The 20234-nt window shown below is 46.7% G+C and overlaps 1 protein-coding gene across 1 annotated transcript in view; it reads right to left on the bottom strand.

Moving 5' to 3' along the window:
- Positions 1–20234, bottom strand: part of EMSY (EMSY transcriptional repressor, BRCA2 interacting) — a 65313-nt gene that overhangs the window by 36726 nt on the left and 8353 nt on the right. Inside the window, 7 exon segments of the mRNA XM_087720982.1 lie at positions 128–425; positions 2089–2351; positions 7662–7814; positions 10354–10535; positions 12248–12322; positions 14183–14282; positions 16972–17080. Of these exon segments, the coding sequence (XP_087577108.1) occupies positions 128–425; positions 2089–2351; positions 7662–7814; positions 10354–10535; positions 12248–12322; positions 14183–14282; positions 16972–17041 (1141 nt within the window). The 5' untranslated portion in view covers positions 17042–17080.

Raw genomic sequence — 20234 nt, forward strand, 5'->3', positions numbered from 1 at the left:
CCCTCCTCTCCCGTGGTCTGAGTTTGAACAGGCTACAGCCCGGCAGTGGGCAAGGGCCCAGGAGTTGGGGACCCCTGCATTAAGCGATAGGACTTTCCATTCTTACCCCAATCAGCCAGTCTCTTACCCTGCGCCACCGTCGACATAACCACGGAGGGCGTGGAGGACACCACGGTGGTCACCGCAACGGTGCTGGGCGTGGAAGAAGGCGTGGAACAGCTCCCTGCGGCGAGGCTGGTTGTGGTGGGGCTGGTGCTGTGGTTAAGCAGGGAGGACTGGGAAGCCGTAATGACCACGGGCTGCTTCTGGGTGGTGGACGCTATCACCGACGTCGGGACGAGTTTGGTGACGGCTGCGTAGTTGTGGGATTTGGAGAGGATGTTGGGGACGAACGTGGAGCTGGGTGAGGTGGTCACGATGATGACCTAGAAAAGGACAATGAGACACTTTGGACAACAGTTGAATACGACCGTTTTCCTATTTGTGTTTCCAGGACAATACAATACAATAGCAGAGTTTGAAGGGACCTTGGAGGTCTTCTAGTCCAACCCCCTGCCTAGCCAGGAAACCCTATACCGTTTCAGACAAATGGCTATCTGACATCTTCTTAAAGACTCCCAGTGTTGGGGCATTCACAACTTCTGGAGGCAACTTCTGTTCCACTGACTAATTGTTCGAACTGTCAGGAAATTTCTCCTCAGTTCTAAGTTGCTTCTCTCCTTGATTAGTTTCCACCCATTGCTTCTTGTTCTACCCTCAGGTGCCTTGGAGAATAGTTTGACTCCCTCTTCTTTGTGGCAACCCCTGAGATATTGGAACATTTCTATCATATCTCCCCTAGTCCTTCTTTTCATTAAACCAGACATACCCAGTTCCTGCAACCGTTCTTCATATGTTTTAGTCTCCAGTCCCCTAATCCTCTTTGCTGCTCTTCTCTGCCCTCTTTCTAGAGTCTCCACATCTTTTCTACATCGTGGTGACCAAAACTGGATGCCGTATTCCAAGGGTGGCCTTACCAAGGCTTTGTAAAGTGGTATTAACACTTCACGTGATCTTGATTCTATCCCCGTTTATGCAGGCTAGAACTGTGTTGGCTTTTTTGGCAGCTGCTGCACGCGGCTGGCTCCTATTTAAATGGTTGTCCACTAGGACTCCAAGATCCCTCTCACAGTTACTACTGTTGAGCAAGGTACCACCTATCCTGTACCTGTGCATTTGGTTTTTGTAGAACCTTACTCTTTTCACCATTGAATTTCATTTTATTAGCTAGTGTCCAATGTTCAAGTTTGTCAAGATCCTTCTGTATCTTAAGCCTTAAGTCTTCTGGAGTGTTGGCTATTCCTGCCAGCTTGGTGTCATCTGCAAATTTGACGAGTTCCCCATTTATTCCCTCATCCAAATCATTGATGAAGATGTTGAAGAGTACTGTGACAGTCCTAAAAAATACAGGGAGTCCTCAACTTACAACCATTCATTCAGTGACTGCTGGAAATTAGTGGACTTTAATGGACTTGGTTTGCTTGCACGGCCCAGTTTTTTGCATGCTGCAGACTAGTTCCATTGCTCAGCACGGGGGTCGGGGACCTCTGCTTTAACCCAAACCCAGGGGTCGGCAACCTTAAACACTCCAAGAGCCACAAAAGTCCTAACCGGAAGTCCCCCATTCAATTCTGGAGCCGACCGGAAGTCCGGTTCCCGCACCATAGAGTCTCCTCCTAGCATGGAGTCCTTTTTCCTCTGCCAACCGGAAGTCCGGTTTCCCCATCATAGAGTCTCCTCCTAGCACGGCATCCTTTTTCCTCTACCTGTCCTAACCAAAAGCCCTATCAATTGTGGAGCTGACCGGAAAACCCGCCCATTGCCAGAGAGTCTCCTCCTGGCGTAACGTGCTCCCCCACCCCCAGAAGGTCCTCTCAAAATTGTGGCCCCAGGCAGTGACAGGGAGCCACAGCAGAAGGATGAAAGAGCCGCATGCGGCTCCAGAGCCACATGCAGCTCCAGACCTGCAGGTTTCCGACCCCTATCCAAACTCTTTGATAAGAGTGGGAGAAGCTTTCCACCCCAAACCACCCCGATGCCACCTCGGACCTTCTGGGTGTTGGTGTTGGTGGTTTGAGTGGAGGAGGGCTTGGTGAAGGTGATCTTCACGGGAGACATGTGGGGCGGCAGGGAGTTGGCAATGCTTTGCATGATGCTGCTCATCTTGGGGCTGCCCCCCACGGGCACCGTGATGGTCTTGGTGACCGGTGGGATGGCTTTGGGGACCTCTTTCAGGAGCACCGGGGAGGAGCTGGAGGAGTTGGTGCGGCGTCTCTTGCGGGGCTTCTCGTCCTCGTCCGAACAACTGACGCCTGCAACGAAAAGCACAGATTTTGGGCGTTCTCACTCCATTCGAATCAATTGGGACATTTTACTGTGTGGTTAGTGATGAGCATATGATTGCCATAGTCTATAAAGTTATGACATATAAAAGGGGGACGCGGTGGCTCAGTAGCTAAGACCCTGAGCTTGTCGATCCGAAAGGACAGCAGTTCAACGGTTCGAATCCCTAGGTTTAGGGTTAGGGTTAGGGTTAGGATTAGGTGTAGGGTTAGGTTTAGGATTAGGGTTAGGTTTAGGAGTTTAGGTTTAGGATTAGGTTTAGGATTAGGTTTAGGATTAGGATTAGGTTTAGGGTTAGGATTAGGGTTAGGGGTTTAGGATTAGGTTTAGGATTAGGTGTAGGGTTAGGTTTAGGGGTTTAGGGTTAGGATTAGGTTTAGGATTAGGATTAGGGGTTTAGGATTAGGGTTAGGGGTTTAGGATTAGGTTTAGGATTAGGTTAAGGGTTAGGGAATAAAGATATCAATTACAGACAGTAAAATGTAGTACTAAAAGTTTATTTTGTTGCATCAAATGGAATAAAGATATCGATTACAGAATAAATAAATCAGTTTATTATGTCAGTAAATAAGATAAACAGTCAGCAAGTCAGCAGTAGAAGCATATTATGTCAGTAAATATACAGAATCAATAAATCAGTTTATTATGTCAGTAAATAAGTTCCACGCGATGGTTTGCCATTTGACAGCTTTGACAGTTGCAACGTGCACGCGAAGGTTTGACAGCGCGCGATGGTTTGAATCCTTTGACAGCTTTGCAACGCGCGCGCAATTATTTGACATTTGACAGCTTTGCAACGCGCGCGCGATTCTTTGACATTTGACAGCTTTGACAGCTGCAACATGTTAGCGCGATTGCGCCTGCGTGATGACGGCGCGCTAGTGTCCCATTTTGCTAATAGATTGTATGGAAAGGCGCGGATTTGCCCTAAGCCCTTATGTCTCCGCGCTATGGTCGATTTCGCTTCAGCGATTCTGACAGCGCGGATTAGACCTTCGCGCTTATGTCTCCGCGCCGAAGGGCTTCGCGATATTGTGGTGGAACCGAAAATAGTGATACATAAATATAAATAGGCGGTAATTTTTTTATATTATAAAAATATTCAGAATGAGGTAAGTGATTATATAAAGGCATATAGTTATTCAACAATCAAGAATGTAAGGGAATTAGGTTTATTGAAAAAAATATTAATCGTAATTGAATATACGTTGTACAATGAAAGTGAGGTATTTAGTTATATTAGATGGAAAATCTGTGATTGTATATGTAATTGAGAATATGGATGCAAAAACACTTGTAACCAAACGACAGGCTGTATGTAATGGACGAGAATTTTTTTTTTTTTAATGTTTAAAAATAAAAAATTTGAAAACAAAAGGCAAGTAGAAAAATAGGAACCACCTTTGGTGGGAAGGGAACAGCGTTCCGTGCGCCTTCGGCATTTGGTCATGCTGGCCACATGACCACAGAGATGTCTTCGGACAGCGCTGGCTCTGAAACAGAGATGAGCACCGCCCCCTAGAGTTGGGAATGACTAGCACGTATGTGCAAGGGGAACTTTTACCTTTACCATAAAGTGCTATTGAATTTAAATCTGGAAAATGAACAAGTCAAAGCATTGTATGATTCAGTGGGCAAGGAACTTTGGATATAATGTGTTGCTTGCATAGCGTGGGAGAATATGTGGAATCAAGGTTTAAAATTTACATTCAACTATAATTTAAAGGAAAATTTCTATAAGATGATGTATGGTTGGCATTTAACGCCAGATAAGTTGTCAAGAATGCATAAAGGTATTTCAAATGAACGTTGGAAATGTAAACGTAGAGAAGGGTTTTATCATTTTATCTTGCATTCTGAATACTGCATTCAGTTTTGGTCACCTTGATGTAGAAAAGATGTGGAGACTCTGGAAAGAGTGCAGAGAAGAGCAACAAAGAGGATTAGGGGACTGGAGGCTCAAACATATGAAGAACGGTTGCAGGAACTGGGTAGGTCTAGTTTAATGAAAAGAAGGACTAGGGGAGACATGATAGCAGCCTTCCAATATCTCAAGGGTTGCCACAAAGAAGAGGGAGTCAAGCTATTCTCCAAAGCACCTGAGGGCAGGACAAGAAACAACAGATGGAAACTAATCAAGGAGAGAAGCAACTTAGAATGGAGGAGAAATTTCCTGACAGTGAGAACAATTAATCAGTGGAACAGAAGTTGCCTCCAGAAGTTGTGAATGCCTCAAAACTGGAAGTCTTTAAGAAGATGTTGGATAGCCATTTGTCTGAAATGGTATAGGGTTTCCTGCCTAGGCAGGGGGTTGGACTAGAAGACCTCTAAGGTCCCTTCCAACTCTGCTATTGAGTTATATATGTTTTTATCATTTAGGATGGAAGTGTGATAAAGCAAAGAAATATTGGAATAGGATTCATCTCTTGATACAGAACATTCTTAAAGTGAATATAGAAAGAAAACCAGATACTTTTCTTTTGGGTTTAATGGAAAAAGCGAAGGGATTGTTAAGCAACTGATCTCTTCTTTAGCTGATTTTTTTTTCCAGAGCACTTCCATAATAGGTGCCAACCACAAGTTGACAAGCCCAGCCCTACACCTTAATTAGTCCACTGCAAACTGCTGCCTGTGACTGACAAGACTTTAATCAGAGCCACATCCTTGGATTTTGTTGGCTTCCCAGTATTTCCACAATAGGTGTCAATCGTAAGTTAAGAAAGCCAACTCTACACCTTAATTAGCTAGCTCCAAGCTGCTGCCTATAACTGACAAGACTTTAATCAGTGTCACATCTTTGGATTTTATTGGTTTTCTAAGCCGCTCTAGGCTCCCAGCCAGCACATGAGACAAACAGCTAGTGTGGTTACATTCCTTTCAATGGGTACGGGTAGTGCTCACATAGGACCACAATTAGCAATAGCAATAGCAGTTCAACTTATATACTGCTTCATAGGGCTTTCAGCCCTCTCTAAGCGGTTTACCGAGTCAGCATTGCCCCCACAGTCTGGGTCCTCATTTCACCCACCTCGGAAGGATGGAAGGCTGAGTCAACCTTTGAGCCGGTGAGATTTGAACCGCCGAACTGCAGAACTGCAGTCAGCTGAAGTAGCCTGCAGTGCTGCACTCTAACCACTGCGCCACCTCGGCTCTTGAGCCCAAAGTTTCTGGGGTTAAGTGACACATTTGTTACGTGGGTTTTGCCCCATTTTACAACCTTTCTGGCCAGTTTTTAAGTGAAACACTGCAGTTGTTAAGTAAGTAGCGCAACTGTTAAACAAATCTGGCTTCCCCATTGAATTTGCTTGTCAGAAGGTCGCAGAAGGGAATCACATGATACAGTAACCGTCATAAGTACAAGTCAGTTGCCAAGCGTCTGAATTTTCATCACATGGGGATACTGCAATGGTCATGAGTGTAGAAAGTGGTCACAAGTCTCTTTTTTCAGTGCCGTTGTAACTTTGCATGGTCACTAAATGAATTGTTGTAAGTCAGGACCACTTGTATATTCTACATTGTGTTTCTGCTTACTCTCCTATAATCCCTTCCTCTCCAGGGAATGTAAACATTGATTCCCTTCTTACTTATTGTTAGGAATATAATCTAACGGTTGGGTTGGCAATATAAAAATCATGTAACAATGCTGTACCTGTGTCTTTAAATCATGCTGTAAATGTGATTGGTTGCTGTTTCCTCAATCGGCCATAAGATGGAGCCAGAATCACTGTTAGATGCTGATCTGATCTGAGTGTTTGGAAGCTGGCTGTTAGAAGTGCCGTATAGTGATCAGCGTGAGCTATTGTAAGTTTTGCAACTGCTAGCAAACTTTGTGTACCGGACTGTTTGTATGATTATGGACTATGTTATTTGGATTATCCCTTAACTGAAAGACGTTGATGACTGAATGTCTTATCCGTGTATGACTTGGACTGTTTGATGGACTCTGATACCTCTGTTTCCATGAAAGTAAAAGCCTATTTAAACTGCAGTGTCTCTGTATGCTGGTTTGTGTGTTCTCCAACACAACTCTCACAACACTTCTCTGAACGCACTCGCTCTCCCAACGGGGAGCTTACCTAACACTTATTATCCCAGTACTGGAGTGTGTATTCCAAAGGGTGGGGGACGGAGGGAAACAGAAAGCTGAAGTAAAATTATAAGCACGCTCCGGGTCCTGTCATTGTCCATTTAGCAACCAAGTTGCCAGTTCCAAGTGTGGTTGCTAAGCGAGGACTATTTACCGTATTTTTTTAACTATAAGACGCACCGGAGTATAAGACGCACCAAGATTTTGAGGAGGTAATTTTTTAAAAAAAGATTTTGCACTCTGCCCGCCTCCCAAACCCTCTGCCCGCCTCATTATTAGTAAAAGTGTTTCTGGGGGCTGGGGGGGGGGGCAAAAACGAGCAAATAACAGCCTGGTTTTTTTGCAAAAAACAGAGCATGCATAGGCTTTGGGAGGCTTGTAGAGTGCTCCTGGGAGCTGGGGGGGAGAATGAGCAAAAAATGGCCCGTTTTTCACTCGTTTCTGCCCTCCTCAGCCTCCAGAGAGGATTTTGTAGGCCTCCCAAACCCTCTGCATGTCCATTTTTGCGAAGGGGGCGGGGTTTCGGGAGGCCAAAAATGCTGTCTTCAGGGTATAAGATGCACTCAGATTTTCACCCTCTTCTTGTGGGGGGAAAAGGCTGCTGTTGTAATATAGTTCCTTTTGTAGGTGTGGGTCACCCATGGTCCAGTTCATACCAGGGCATGCAGAGCCACGCTGAACCACACAGGAGAAAACAAACTCCTAAAACTCCATAACATCCTGATAGTTCATAACATAACATCCTGAGATGTGCCCTACCAATGACGCCCAGGATTTGACCATATATAGACTGAGCAGTAGATTAGAAATTGTACTTTTACAGGCTGTTTTTAACCACATGCTATTGCTCCTCCTGCCTTTGTCCTATCTCAATAAAAGGGGCTCTCAGACCCCCAATCTGGGTCGCTCCATCCCGAGAAAGGTCGTGTCCTGTCTTTTCTCCACATTGGCCTCATGGATGAACCACGGGAACGGTACAGGCTGCATCTTATACTCTGAAAAATACGGTCTCTGTGCAATCAAAACATTCTAAACTGCCACTTTGAAACGATCTTTTCCAAGAGTACCAGAAGCATTCTAACTTCAAAAATGAGATACTTGAATTTACCATTCCAAGAACTGCACCAGGATTGAAACAGTCTCCTTTGAGGTCATAACCAAGATCTTCCACTTTGGCTGATAACGCACTTACTTTTAACGTAAACAGCACTTCCGCTTGGGAGAACGACAACGTTGGAAGCCGGGCTGGCAGGTCTGGGGGACTTAACCGTTGCGATGCTACCGCTTGGTACGGGAGTGGACGTCGGCGTAGAGGTGGTAGTTGTGTAGGAGTAACAAACCACGACTGGAGAGGAAGTCAAAAGACACGTTTTAGTCGGGTTTTCAAAATAGATTCTGCTTTCTCGAATCATTTTTGAGCCCGACAGAGTCACACAAGACCTTCCCCCCCTGCCTTCAAAGGGTGCTAATCCCCAATTCAAGGCTTGTTCTACCCCAATGTGAAAACTCTCTCCCTTCCGGTCCTGCTTTTTCAAGAGTCAATCGAACTGTTTTTCCTTGAAGAGGTTTCGCTTCTCACCCAAGAAGCTTCTTCAGGTTCTGGTAAAGTGATGGAGGAGAGTCAGAATTGAAGAAGCTCCTTGGATGAGGAGCGAAATGTCTTCAAGGAAAACCAAAAGAAAGCCCAGTTGACTCCTGAAAAAGGGATGACGTTGACCTAGATCAGAGGTCGGCAACCTTAAACACTCAAAGAGCCACAAAGGTCCTAACCGGGGTTCCACCACAAAACCGCAGTAGACTAAAGCGCGCTCGACGAAAGCGCATACGTGACGTCATCACAGCGCGACGAAAACAGCACGCTGTGAGCGGTAAACTTAAAATTAACGCGTAAATCTAAACCTAACCCCCCCAAACCTAACTCTAAACCTAAGCCTAAGCCTAACCCTTAACCTAACCCTAAACCTAACCCTTAACCTAACGCTAAACCTAACACTAACCCTAAACCTAACCCTAACGCTTAACGTAACCCTAAACCTAACCCTTAACCTAACCCTAACCCTAAACCTAACCCTTACCTTTACGTGAATCAGCTTGCTTTAATTTTATTTTAATTTAATTTATTTTTAATTTTATTTGTCGCGCTGCTGATGACGTCACGTGCGCACTTTAATCGGGCGCGCTTTAGTGGACCGCGGTTTTGTCGTGCCACGCCTAACCGGAAGCCTCCCCATTCAATTTTGGAACTGACCGGAAGTCCAGTTCCCCCACCATAGAGTCTCTTCCTAGCACGGTGTCCTTTTTCCTCTACCTGTCCTAACCGAAAGCCCTACCACCGGGATGGCGAATCTATGGCACACATGCCACAGGTTGCACACGGAGCCATTTGTCGGGGCACGCAGCGCTGGCCAGCTGAGTTCACCCTTTTTTCAAGCCATTTTTCGCCCTCCCCAGGCTCCAGAGGCTTTATAGGAGCCAGGGGAGGGCGAAAAGAGCCCCCTCCCTCCCGGAGGCTTCATGAGCTTCCCTGAAGCCTCTGGAGCGCAAAAAACCAGCCCTATGGGCAAACAGGAAGTTCGGGAACGGACTTCCGGTTTGCTCGGAAGATCGTTTTAAGTGCTCCGGAGGCTTCAAAGAAGTCTCCTGAAGGTTGCTGAATCTTCCGGAGCGCTCAAAACGACCCTCCGAGCAAACCGGAAGTCACTTCCGGTTTGCTTGTAGGGTCTTTTTTTGCCCTCCGGTGGATTCAGGGATGCCTTCTGAAGGTCCCTGAAGCCTCCGGAGCGTGGGGAGGCTTTTTTCGCCCTCCCCAGGCTCCTATAAAGCCTCTGGAGCCTGGGGAGGGCAAAAAAAGGATGCAAAAAATGGGGGGGTCGCATCTGTAGTGCGTGCATGCGCACTGGGGGGGGTTGCACATTGCATTATGGGTGCGGCACACCCATGCAAGACCCCCGCTGCGCTCCCCCCACTTATGGCACGCGAGCCAAAAAAGGTTCACCATCGCTGCCCTATCAATTGTGGAGCCCACCGGTGATAATATAAATATGCGGTAAAATAGATTAACAACGATACAATGAAAGGCTGATACGTATATGAATTGAATACTTTAGAACTTTTTGTTTTAAAATGGATAAGGATAACAATGAATTTATGTATACTTGATAGAGGATTGGTGATATAATGTATAACCCTAAGAATATATTATAAAGATATCTTGTTGTTGATAAATAATTTTAATAAGGAAGTAATTAAAAATTGGTATACATATGAAGTGACTATTTAGAATACCTTGTTGAAAAATGAAGGAATAACATCTTTGTTTGAATGTATGATGTATAAGGACAATAATGAACACAAGCATACTCGATAGATGATTGGTGGGATTATACATAATTGAAAACAGTGATATACAAATATAAATGGTTGGTAAATCTCTTTCATATCAGGATATGTAATCATAATAAAGGTACATTGTTATTAAACAGACAATCAAGAAGGGAATTAGGTTTATTGAGAAAAAAAATATTAATTGTAATTGAATATACGTTGTACAATGAAAGTGAGGTATTTAGTTATATCAGATGGAAAATCTGTGATTGTAAATGTAATTGAGAATATGGATGCAAAAACACTTGTAACCAAACGACAGGCTGTATGTATTGGATGAGAATTTTTTTATGTTGGTTTTTTTATGTTTAAAAATAAAAACAAATTGCAGGGGGAAAAAATTGTGGAGCCCGCAATGACAGGGAGCCGCAGCAGAGGAGTGACAGAGCCGCGTGCGGCTCCGGAGCTGCGGGTTGCTGACCCCCGACCTAGATGCAGAGAACCCCTCATAGACGTTATCTCCCCAATCCCCAAGCTGTAAGAAGATAAAGGCCACTTACCCTCACCTTCTTTGCTTCCCGTTTCCGCAGGGGAAGGGAGTGAGGCGTTGTGCTGGAGAGCGGCGTTGGCCACCGCGTTGGCCGTGACGGTGAAGGCCGTTTGTGGAACCAACCGGGGCATCAGAGGAACCAGCCGGCGGCCTTCGATGGACCACTCCGAAGAGCTGTTAGGCCCAGACATGCTGAAGGGAAAGCCGCAGTGTTAGAAACAGCCTGATCACAACTTGCCTCCAGAAGTTGTGGGTGCTCCATCATTGGAGGTTTTCAAGAAGAGACTGGACAGCCATTGGTCTGAAATGGCATAGGGTCTCCTGCTTGAGCAGGGGGCTGGACTAGAAGACCTCCAAGGTCCCTTCCAACTCTGTTACTCGGTTCCACCACAAATCCACGGTAGATTAAAGCGCGCTCAACGAAAGCACGTACATGATGTCATCACAGCGCGACGAAAACGGCACGCTGTGAGCGGTAAATTTAAAATTAACGCGAAAACCTTATCCTAACCCCCCCAAACCTAACCCTAAACCTAACCCTAAGCCTAACCCTTAACCTAAACCTAACCCTTAACCTAATGCTAAACCTAACGCTAACCCTTAACCTAACCCTAAACCTAACCCTAACCCTTAACCTAACCCTAACCCTAAACCTAACCCTTACCTTTATGTGAATCGGCTTGCTTTAATTTTATTTTAATTTAATTTATTTTTAATTTTATTTGTCACGCTGCTGATGACGTCACGTACGCGCTTTGATCGGGCACACTTTAGTGGACCGCGGTTTTGACGGGTCACGCGGTTACTCTGTAAATACCAGTGTTTTAAAAAAAACAGAGGGAAGCTAAAATATCCTAATATTTTGGGAGTTGTGGTAGCATCATAGTTAAAGTCCCGTATTGCAGGCTGGATCTGCTGACTGCCAGGAGTTTCATCCTCAAAGGTGACTCAGCCTTCCATCCTTCTGAGGTCATTAAAATATGAGGACCCAGATTGTTGGGGGCAAGAGGCAGACTCTTAAAACGTCTTAGAGAGGGGCTGTAAAGCACTACGAAGCGGAATATAAGTGAAGCTGCCACTGATTGTGGGCTGCACAACAGTTACAACAAAAGCAGCCTACTGCTTCCCACCGTTTTTTTGGGGGGGAAGGGGGAGTACGACACTCAAGTATTGCTACTCAATGGCGTCATCATCACCATCTCTTATTTGAGATTAGATCTGCTCTTCACGTGGCCACATTCTGAAAAAACGCGGGGAGAAGATGCCCTGGAAAATGTTTGCATCGCAAGGTCACTCTATCTAACATTGTTTTGGGCGGTTTTAAAATTTTAGCCCTTCTATGTATAGGTTTAAAAAGGTAAAGGTTCCCCTCGCACATACGTGCTAGTCGTTCCCCAATCTAGGGGGCGCTGCTCATTTGGGTTTCAAAGCCGAAGAGCCAGCGCTGTCCGAAGACGTCTCCATGGTCATGTGGCTGGCATGACTCAATGCCGAAGGCGCACGGAACGCTGTTCCCTTCCCACCAAAGGTGCTCCCTATTTTACTACTTGCATTTTTTACGAGCTTTCAAACTGCTAGGTTGGCAGAAGCTGGGACAAGTCACGGGAGCTCACTCCATTACGCGGCGCTGGGGATTCGAACCGCCGAACTGCCGGCCTTTCTGATCGACAAGCTCAGCGTCTTAGCCACTGTGTCCTTACTCATAGGTGCACTTTTACCATATTTGTATGGTGTTAAAGGTCTAGTTGGATTGCAGGCAGGGTAAAAATTTAATAAAAGGAAGGAAGAAATGACTAATGTCAACCCTGTAGTGGAGACGAGGACCTCAAGGGGAAAGAGACACTCGGAAAAGTTTCCTGTGTGAGATCTGGTTAGAAAACGTTTGTAACACCTGCCAATCTTACTTATGTGCGATGGTTGTCAGGCGTTCATCGTTGACTGCCCTCCGAACTTCCGCCCGGTGTCTTTCCGTCGAAATGCTGTTGAAAAAGACATGGATTTAAATTTAATTTCTGGGATGGGGGGGGGGTTGAAACAAAGATTTATGTATTTTTTATTACATATTTTAACATATTTTATAAATGAAGCGTTGTCCCTTTTTTTTATTATTATTAAAAGTTTTAATGAGTTTTACAATTATATACCTTTCCCCTTCCGTCCCCCCCCACCCCGATCCCACATCCCCTCCCCCACTCCCAACCTCCCAGAGCAAATACAGGGTATAAACATTTAAATAAACTAATTAACTTTAGCATCATCCCTCGCTTGTACTTTAACTCCCCCTTTTTAAAGCTAACTTTAGATAAGTTGTAACATTCCTTGTTAGTTCATTCATAAGCTGTTCTGTCCCCACTTCTCGGCTCGTTAACAGACGACAGGCAGACAAACTTAAAAGGAACTCTCTTTATCAGTTCTCGGCTCAGACTGGTTGCGAGCCCCAAAATAAACAGAAATAAAGTCTCTTTCAAGCAGATAACAGAATAGAAAACAAAAACTGTTACAAGCAATGCACTTCTCCAAGTGTATCCTTGAATCAGGGTTACAGAAAACAAAGCACTTCTCCAAGTGTATCTTACATAAACCACGACCGATGATCAATCAATGTTGAATGAACCAAGGAACATTGACTCCTGCAACCAGGGCGTGGCACTATCCGTTCTTTTATCACCACAACCCCACTAACGAGCCCCAGCTGCATCGTTAATCTTGCATCCTGAAAAGTCTCACAGAAGACGTCTGCTGAGTCACAACAATAAGCTATCTGAAATTTCTTAGTCCCGTATTTATTTTGGATATAATCAATCCATCTTCTCCATTCCAGCTTGCATTTCTCATCTGAATAATCCTTGAGATATGCTGATATTTTAGCCACCTCTGCTAAATTTGTTACTTTTAACGTCCATTCTTGAATGGTAGGCAATTCTTCCTTCTTCCAATACTGCGCCACCAACAATCTTGCTGCCGTTGTTAAATTCAGAATCAAATTAGTCTCTATAACTGTACATCCATCCTATTTTCATTCCATATTTTCCCGCTTAACTTTAATTTCTTCTTAAATATATAAACAATATCATTATTTGCCTCTCAAATTTCAAATTATTATTCAAATTTCGCTTATCATTTCCATCCATTATTCTGTTTTACAATCAATAACATGCACTCTATTGCCTAAAGTATTCGCTCACCTGCCTTTACTCGCATATGAACTTACGGTAAGTGACATCCCATTCCTAATCCGAAGGGTTCAATATGACGTCGGTCCACCCTTTGCAGCTATAACAGCTTCAACTCTTCGGGGAAGGCTGTCCACAAGGTTCAGGAGTGTGTTGATGGGGATTTTTGACCACTCTTCCAGAAGTGCATTTGTGAGGTCACACACTGATGTTGGACGGGTTTACGTGGCCCGCCACTTCGTGGCTGAGTTGCTGTCGTTCCCAAACACTTCCACGTTCTTATAATACAGCTGACAGTTGACTGTGGGATATTTAGGAGCGAGGAAATCTCACGACTGGATTTGTTGCGCAGGTGGCATCCTATCACAGTTCCACGCTGGGATTCACTGAGCTCCTGAGAGCAACCCATCCTTTCACAAATGTTTGTCAAAACAGTCTGCATGCCCAGGTACTTGATTTTATACACCTGTGGTCATGGAAGGGATTGGAAGACCTGATTCTGATTATTTGGATGGGTGAGCAAATACTTTTGGCAATATATCCTCAAGTTTAATTTTTAGGCTGCAGGAGACTGTCGGTTTTTTTGCGTCTACCTCTGAACAAGTGGACTCAGCCTTCCTTAGCCGGGAGAAAAACCCACCCCATCGAAGGCTTATCAGGATTTACCTCAGCACTCTGGAAAGTTCCCCCAGAAGGTCCCGCTTCTCCTTGGTCAGGTCTCCCTGGGCCCTCAAGGCACTGATCACTCCGGCGTAGGCTTCCAGTTCTACACAGAGGAGGGGGGGACGGGACACAGGGCAAAGAGGAAGGAAAGAGAGGTTGAGATTCTCTTCTGATCTAGGCTTCACCAAATCACGAAGCACCCTTTTTATGAAGCTCATGTGAATTCCTCTCATTCGCATCCAGCAAAGTCCCGGCAAACATTCTTTCAAGGGGGAATTGCAAATACAGACCTTATCAGTCCTTGGATCGTTGCCAGGTCGGTAGCTTCCAAAAGGCAACGCTGTAGCAGAAAATACTTGGCAAGGAGTCTCGGAGAGTCACGAACAAATCTTCACACTAATTAAGCGAACTAATGGCCTCCTGCAAACTCCACTCCCCTTTCGCTCCTCTTTTATTCCCTATGGGAGGGGCCATTCACTGTCCACCTTTGGCCTTACTCCCAAGTCGACCCCTGTTCCTTAGCTGTTCCCTTCTCCTGGGAACAATTCTGCGCATGCGCACACTGGGAACAGGCTCCAGCTGTTCTTCTGCCTCACTGATGTCTGACTCTGGAGGCAGCTGATAACTGTCAGACGGCCCTGGCCCCATCTCTGCCTCCGACACAGAGCCCTCATCAGAGCCAGACTCCAGGACTGGCCCATCTTCCTCCCCAACCTCCTCACTGTCTGACTCTGGCCACTGGCGGGCCGTAACAGATTCACAGGAAGTTGAAGAAAACGATCAAGGGATGCAAACAGACGTCTTGTCACTTTTCCCCTTAAAAATACTGCAAGGGAAGATCTTGGGAACATTTCTGGCCTAGGTGGCTGATAAGGAAGAGGAGGAACAGCTGGGTCCAGTGCCTGAGTCGCGGATGCACAAAAGGCAGAGGAGAGGAGAGCAGTGGAAATATATGGGCTGGTCCTTGGGACGGAAGAGCCACCACTGCTAGCAAAGCCCCACCCTAGCTCTGGGGATGAAAGGCAGGGGGCGGAGATGAATAGATGTGGCAGAACAGAGGAGAGCAGTGGAAATCTATGGGCCGGTCCTTGGGATGGAAGAGCCACCGCTGCTAGCGAAGCCCCACCCTAACTCTGGGGATCAAAGGCAGAAGGGGGAGATGAATAGAGGTGTCAGAGGAGAGGAGAGCAGGGGAAATCTATGGGCTGGTCCTTGGGACAGAAGAGCCACCGCTGCTAGTGAAGCCCCACCCTAACTCTGGGGATAAAAGGCAGGGGGCGGAGGTGAATAGATGGGGCAGAGGAGAGGAGAGCAGTGGAAATCTATGGACTGGTCCTTGGGACAGAAGAGCCACCGCTGCTAGCAAAGCCCCACCCTAACTCTGGGGATAAAAGGCAGGGGCGGAGATGAATAGATGTGGCAGAGGAGAGGAGAGCAGGGGAAATCTATGGGCCGGTCCTTGGGATGGAAGAGCCACCACTGCTAGCAAAGCCCCACCCTAGCTCTGGGGATCAAAGGCAGGGGGTGGAGATGAATACCTGTGGCAGACAACTATTCATCTCCTGGACGGATGGACTTGTTAGCCTGAGTTAATAATCATTTGAGTTAACTTCAGAGGGTTTGTTGTGATTGAGGAGTTGGGTCAGAACATTGCTCTAGCGACCAATGGTGTAGTTCTACTCTGGAGGGGGCTGCTAGATTGACAGGTTCCGCTGCGCTCTTTGCTCCCGACACACCCCTCTTTATTGTACACTACCCAGAATCCTTCTAGGAGGGAGATGGGCGATTCTCAAATATGATAAACAAAGAAAGAAACAAACCCCATTTGGAATGGCATAAAACCTCTGGAATCAGAGAGGCATCATCTGACACATCGAAATCTTAGCACAGGTTTGGGGGGCGGGGGGGGGTCCCTTGGAGCCCCGACCAATTCCCATACTTTTTCCCCTCCCCTTGGTGCTTTAGCATGGGTTACGTCATGCCTACCATATTTTTCGGAGTATAAGACGCACCTTCCCCCCCCCACCCAAGGAGAAAATCTGGGTGCGTCTTATACACTGAATACAGCATTTTTGGTCTCCCGAAACCCTGCCCTCTGCGCAAAAATGTATGGGCAGAGGGTTTGGGAGGCCTGCAAAGTGGGGTTTTTTGCTCATCTCTCCCCTCCCCCCCCTGAGCACTCTACAAGCCTCCCAAAGACTATGCATGCCGAGGTGGCGCAGTGGTTAAATGCAGCACTGCAGGCTACTTCAGCTGACTGCAGTTCAGCAGTTTGGCTGTTCAAATCTCACCAGCTCAGGGTTGACTCAGCCTTCCATCCTTCCGAGGTGGGTAAAATGAAGACCCAGATTGTTGTTGGGGGCAATATGCTGATTCTGTAAACCGCTTAGAGAGGGCTGAAAGCCCTATGAAGCGGTATATAAGTCTTAACTATTGCTATTGTTTTTTGCAAAAAATGGGCCCGTTTTTGCCCCTCCACAGCCCCCAGGTGCACTCTACAAGCCTCCCAAAGCTTATGCATACCCTGTTTTTTTGCAAAAAATAGGCCCTGTTTTGCTCATTTTTGCCCCCCCCCAGCCCCCAGGTGCACTTTGCAGGCCTCTCAAACACTCTGCATGCCCCATGACGTCCAGAGGATTTGGGGGGGGGGGGGGGCTGTAAACTATTGTTTAGTTTACCTCTTCAACATCTTGGTGCGTCTTATACTCCGGTGCGTCTTATACACCGGAAAATATGGTACTTTCCACCTTGAGGTCCAGGATCGTGCCCTTTCCCTTCCAGGCTGCCCTTACCCAATTTACGGAGGACCCTTTTGCATTCATCCCTGCTGAGGTCCAGAAGTGTTGGCCACACCACCGGCATCGTTCCTCCGTCCGTCGGCTCCTGCAGAGCTCAGCCTCCCTGCGAAGACACGGAAAGCGTTAGGGGAGAACGACCTCCTGCGCAATCTTTTGAACGGCCATGCTGAGCCCACAAACGGTTCTGGGTCCCCGTAAACACCCCTCCCCATGGTGGCAGAACGAGACTTTCAAAAAAACAACAGGATATTTAACAAAAGCAATGAAAGGGTATTTAACAGAGTAACAGAGTTGGAAGGGACCTTGGAGGTCTTCTAGTCCAACCCCCTGCTCAAGGAGGAGGCTTTGTGGTTTTGTGGCCACTCAGGAAATAGTCAGGCATGGGAAGGGTTTTTGTGGCTCCCGGTGTTTTCTTTTCTGTAGGGAACGGATCCAAATAGCTCTTTGAGTGTTTAAGGTTGCCAACTGTTCTGACCCCCTCGTCCCACACCAACACATACTCCGAGCCAAAGAAAAGTTACGGCATTTAATTAACAGACAGACAGGTCCTTGGCAGCAAACCGGCACAGACAAGCTTGGGCAGCAATCCAGCACAGATAAACCGTGGCAGCAATCCAGCCTGCCAAGCTCACAATAATGTTCTCCAACATTAGTTCCTGCATTGACTTCTGCAAGAGGGGCGTGTGCACAAGCAGTCCTTTTATAGTCTAGAGAGGAGCCCAATTACCAGCAGCTGAGTGCAATTACCTCCTGTACTTGCGCAACTGTTCCTTACGCCTATTAGCTCTCTGGTGCCGGGCATCCAGGAACAACTCCCTTGTCTCCTCCCCACTGCTGACGTCAGGATCACACTCCCTTGTTTCCTCTCCACTGGTCCAAGGCTCAGGCGCCTCCTGGTGGCCAACCAGCCTCTCTGCGCCCTGCTCGGAGTCGGAACCCTGTCCAGGGTTCTCCACATCCTCCAGAGCCGACTCATAGGGCCCCTCGCTGTCGGAGACTGGTGGCAGCTCCAACGGCTCCTGCTGGGCCACAACACCAACCATTCGTAGAGAGCCAGTTTTCTGTTGCTGTTAAAAAGTTATTTTCCACCTTGGGGATTTGAGGACATCTGCGGACTTCAACTCCCAGAATTCCACAGCCAACATTATGGGCTCCATTAAGCTTATAAATGGAAGCACATTTAATAAGCGCATATTGAGAACCCATCAAAACAGATAGGGGTGTAATGTTTCAGCCCTTCCCACTGCAAGCAGGCAGGCACGCTGTTACAATACAGGGAGTCCTTGACTTACAACCGTTCGTTTAGTGACAGTTCAAACTGACTGAAAAATGGGAATTATGACCGTTTTTCATAGATGCGACCATTGATCAGGTGATACAAATTCAGATGCTTAGCAACTGGCTCGTATTTATGACCTTTGTAGTGTCCTGTGGGGTCACGTGATCCTCTTTTGCGACCTTCTTGATAAGCAAAGTCAGCGGGGAAGACAGATTCACTTCACAATCAGGTGACTCACTGATCAACGGCAGCAATTCACTTAGCAACGGTGGCAAAGAAGGTCATACAATGGGGGAGCAAAACTCATTTAACCCATGTCTCGCTTAACAACCAAAATTTTGGACTCCACTGCGGTCGTAAATCAAGGACTAATGTGGCAAATTTCAATAAGGTGTGTCTTTCTTTACTTTTGGATGCAAAAATACTGACAGGCTGCCCTAGTTAAGGCCTGGATCCCAAATATTTATGGTGATTCTCCGTCATCCAGGTCATGGTTGTCCCCAAGGTGTTTTTTCCCCAAAAAGGCAAGTGGACTTTCTTTGTCTTTTTTCCCCCTTGAAGATGTTTCGCTTCTCACCCAAGGAGTTTCTTCCGGTTCCGAAGTGAAGAATTGAGGAAGCTCCTTGGATGAGAAGCAAAACCTCTTCCAGGAAAGACAAAAGTCTGTGTGCCCTTTCGGAAAAAAGCAGCTTGGGGGACGACCTACATCCTAAAACTACCTGCCGTTTTTACATTCAGACGCTTCATTTTTTTTTTTAAAACCAGGCAATGGAAATTCTCTGAGGTAAAAAAAAAAAATGGAATGGAAATTCTCTGAGGTAAAAAAAAATGGAATGGAAACTCTCTGAGGTAAAAAAAAATGGAATGGAAATTCTCTGAGGTAAAAAAAAAAAAGCCGCTAGTTCAAATTTACCGCAACTGGTCAATTCCGCCCCGCCCAGTGCCAAAAGGCACGCAGCCGCACCTCCGGAGAACTCCGTAGGTGTGACTCAATCCGGGTTGCGTCCTCCAAGAGCTGTGCAATCTCAAGAGTGGCACACACAACCCCAGAGGGCATGGATATAATGAGGAGAGAAATTGGCACCCGCCGAGTACGAGTAATTGCAGGAAATGAAAGAGCTTGGAAACCCGGAAGGTTCCAAGCGCACTTCTTCACGTGCGCACGCACACAGACACCCAAAAGGTTGTTGTTGTTGTAGGCAATGGGATGCCACCCATAGAGCGGCAACGGCAAGTCCAGACACACCTCACCCGTTACTAGATACTCCTTTTCAACGTGGAAGGAGGCAAAGAACCTAAAACTCTTCCCTCCAAGAAGGGAATTTCAGCTTTAGGGCTGTTTCCCCCTCTAAGTTATGTTCGACTAGAACAGGGGTCAGCATCTTGCGGCTCTGGGGCCGCATGTGGCTCTGGAGCCGCATGTGGCTCTGGAGCCGCATGTGGCTCTTTCATCCCTCTGCTGTGGCTCCCTGTTGCCGGTCAGCTCCACAATTGATAGAGCTTTCGGTTAGGAGAGATAGAGGAAAAAGGACGCTGCGCTAGCAGGAGACTCTATGGTGGGGAAAATGGACTTCTGGTCGGCTCCGGAATTGAAGAGGGGCTTCCAGTTAGGACCTTTGTGGCTCTTTTGAGTGTTTCAGGTTACCGACATCTGGGTTAGAACAACATGGAGGGTACAGGCGTTCCTCAACATACGGCCACAGTTCAGCCCAAAGATTGTCTCTAAGCGAGACAGTGAGCTTTGCCCCATTTTACGACCTCTCTTGCCCCCGTTGTTCAGTGAATCACGGTAGTTGATAGATACATGGGTCTCTCAAAGCCACGGGGAGATGAGAGTAGATCAAGAGGTGGGCTGCTTCCGGTTTGGAGCGGTTCAGACGAACCGGTAGTTCCGATCACCGCTGGCCCACCTACCAGCCCTGGCGCTATCCCGCCTTATATATCTCACACTCTGGCTCGCTCGCCCCGTCCACGCAGC

Source organism: Thamnophis sirtalis, unplaced genomic scaffold (genome assembly GCF_051295495.1).
Source record: "Thamnophis sirtalis isolate CommonGarterSnake01/CBP01778 unplaced genomic scaffold, rThaSir2_p1.2 scaffold_8, whole genome shotgun sequence".
Classification (NCBI taxonomy): domain Eukaryota; kingdom Metazoa; phylum Chordata; class Lepidosauria; order Squamata; family Natricidae; genus Thamnophis; species Thamnophis sirtalis.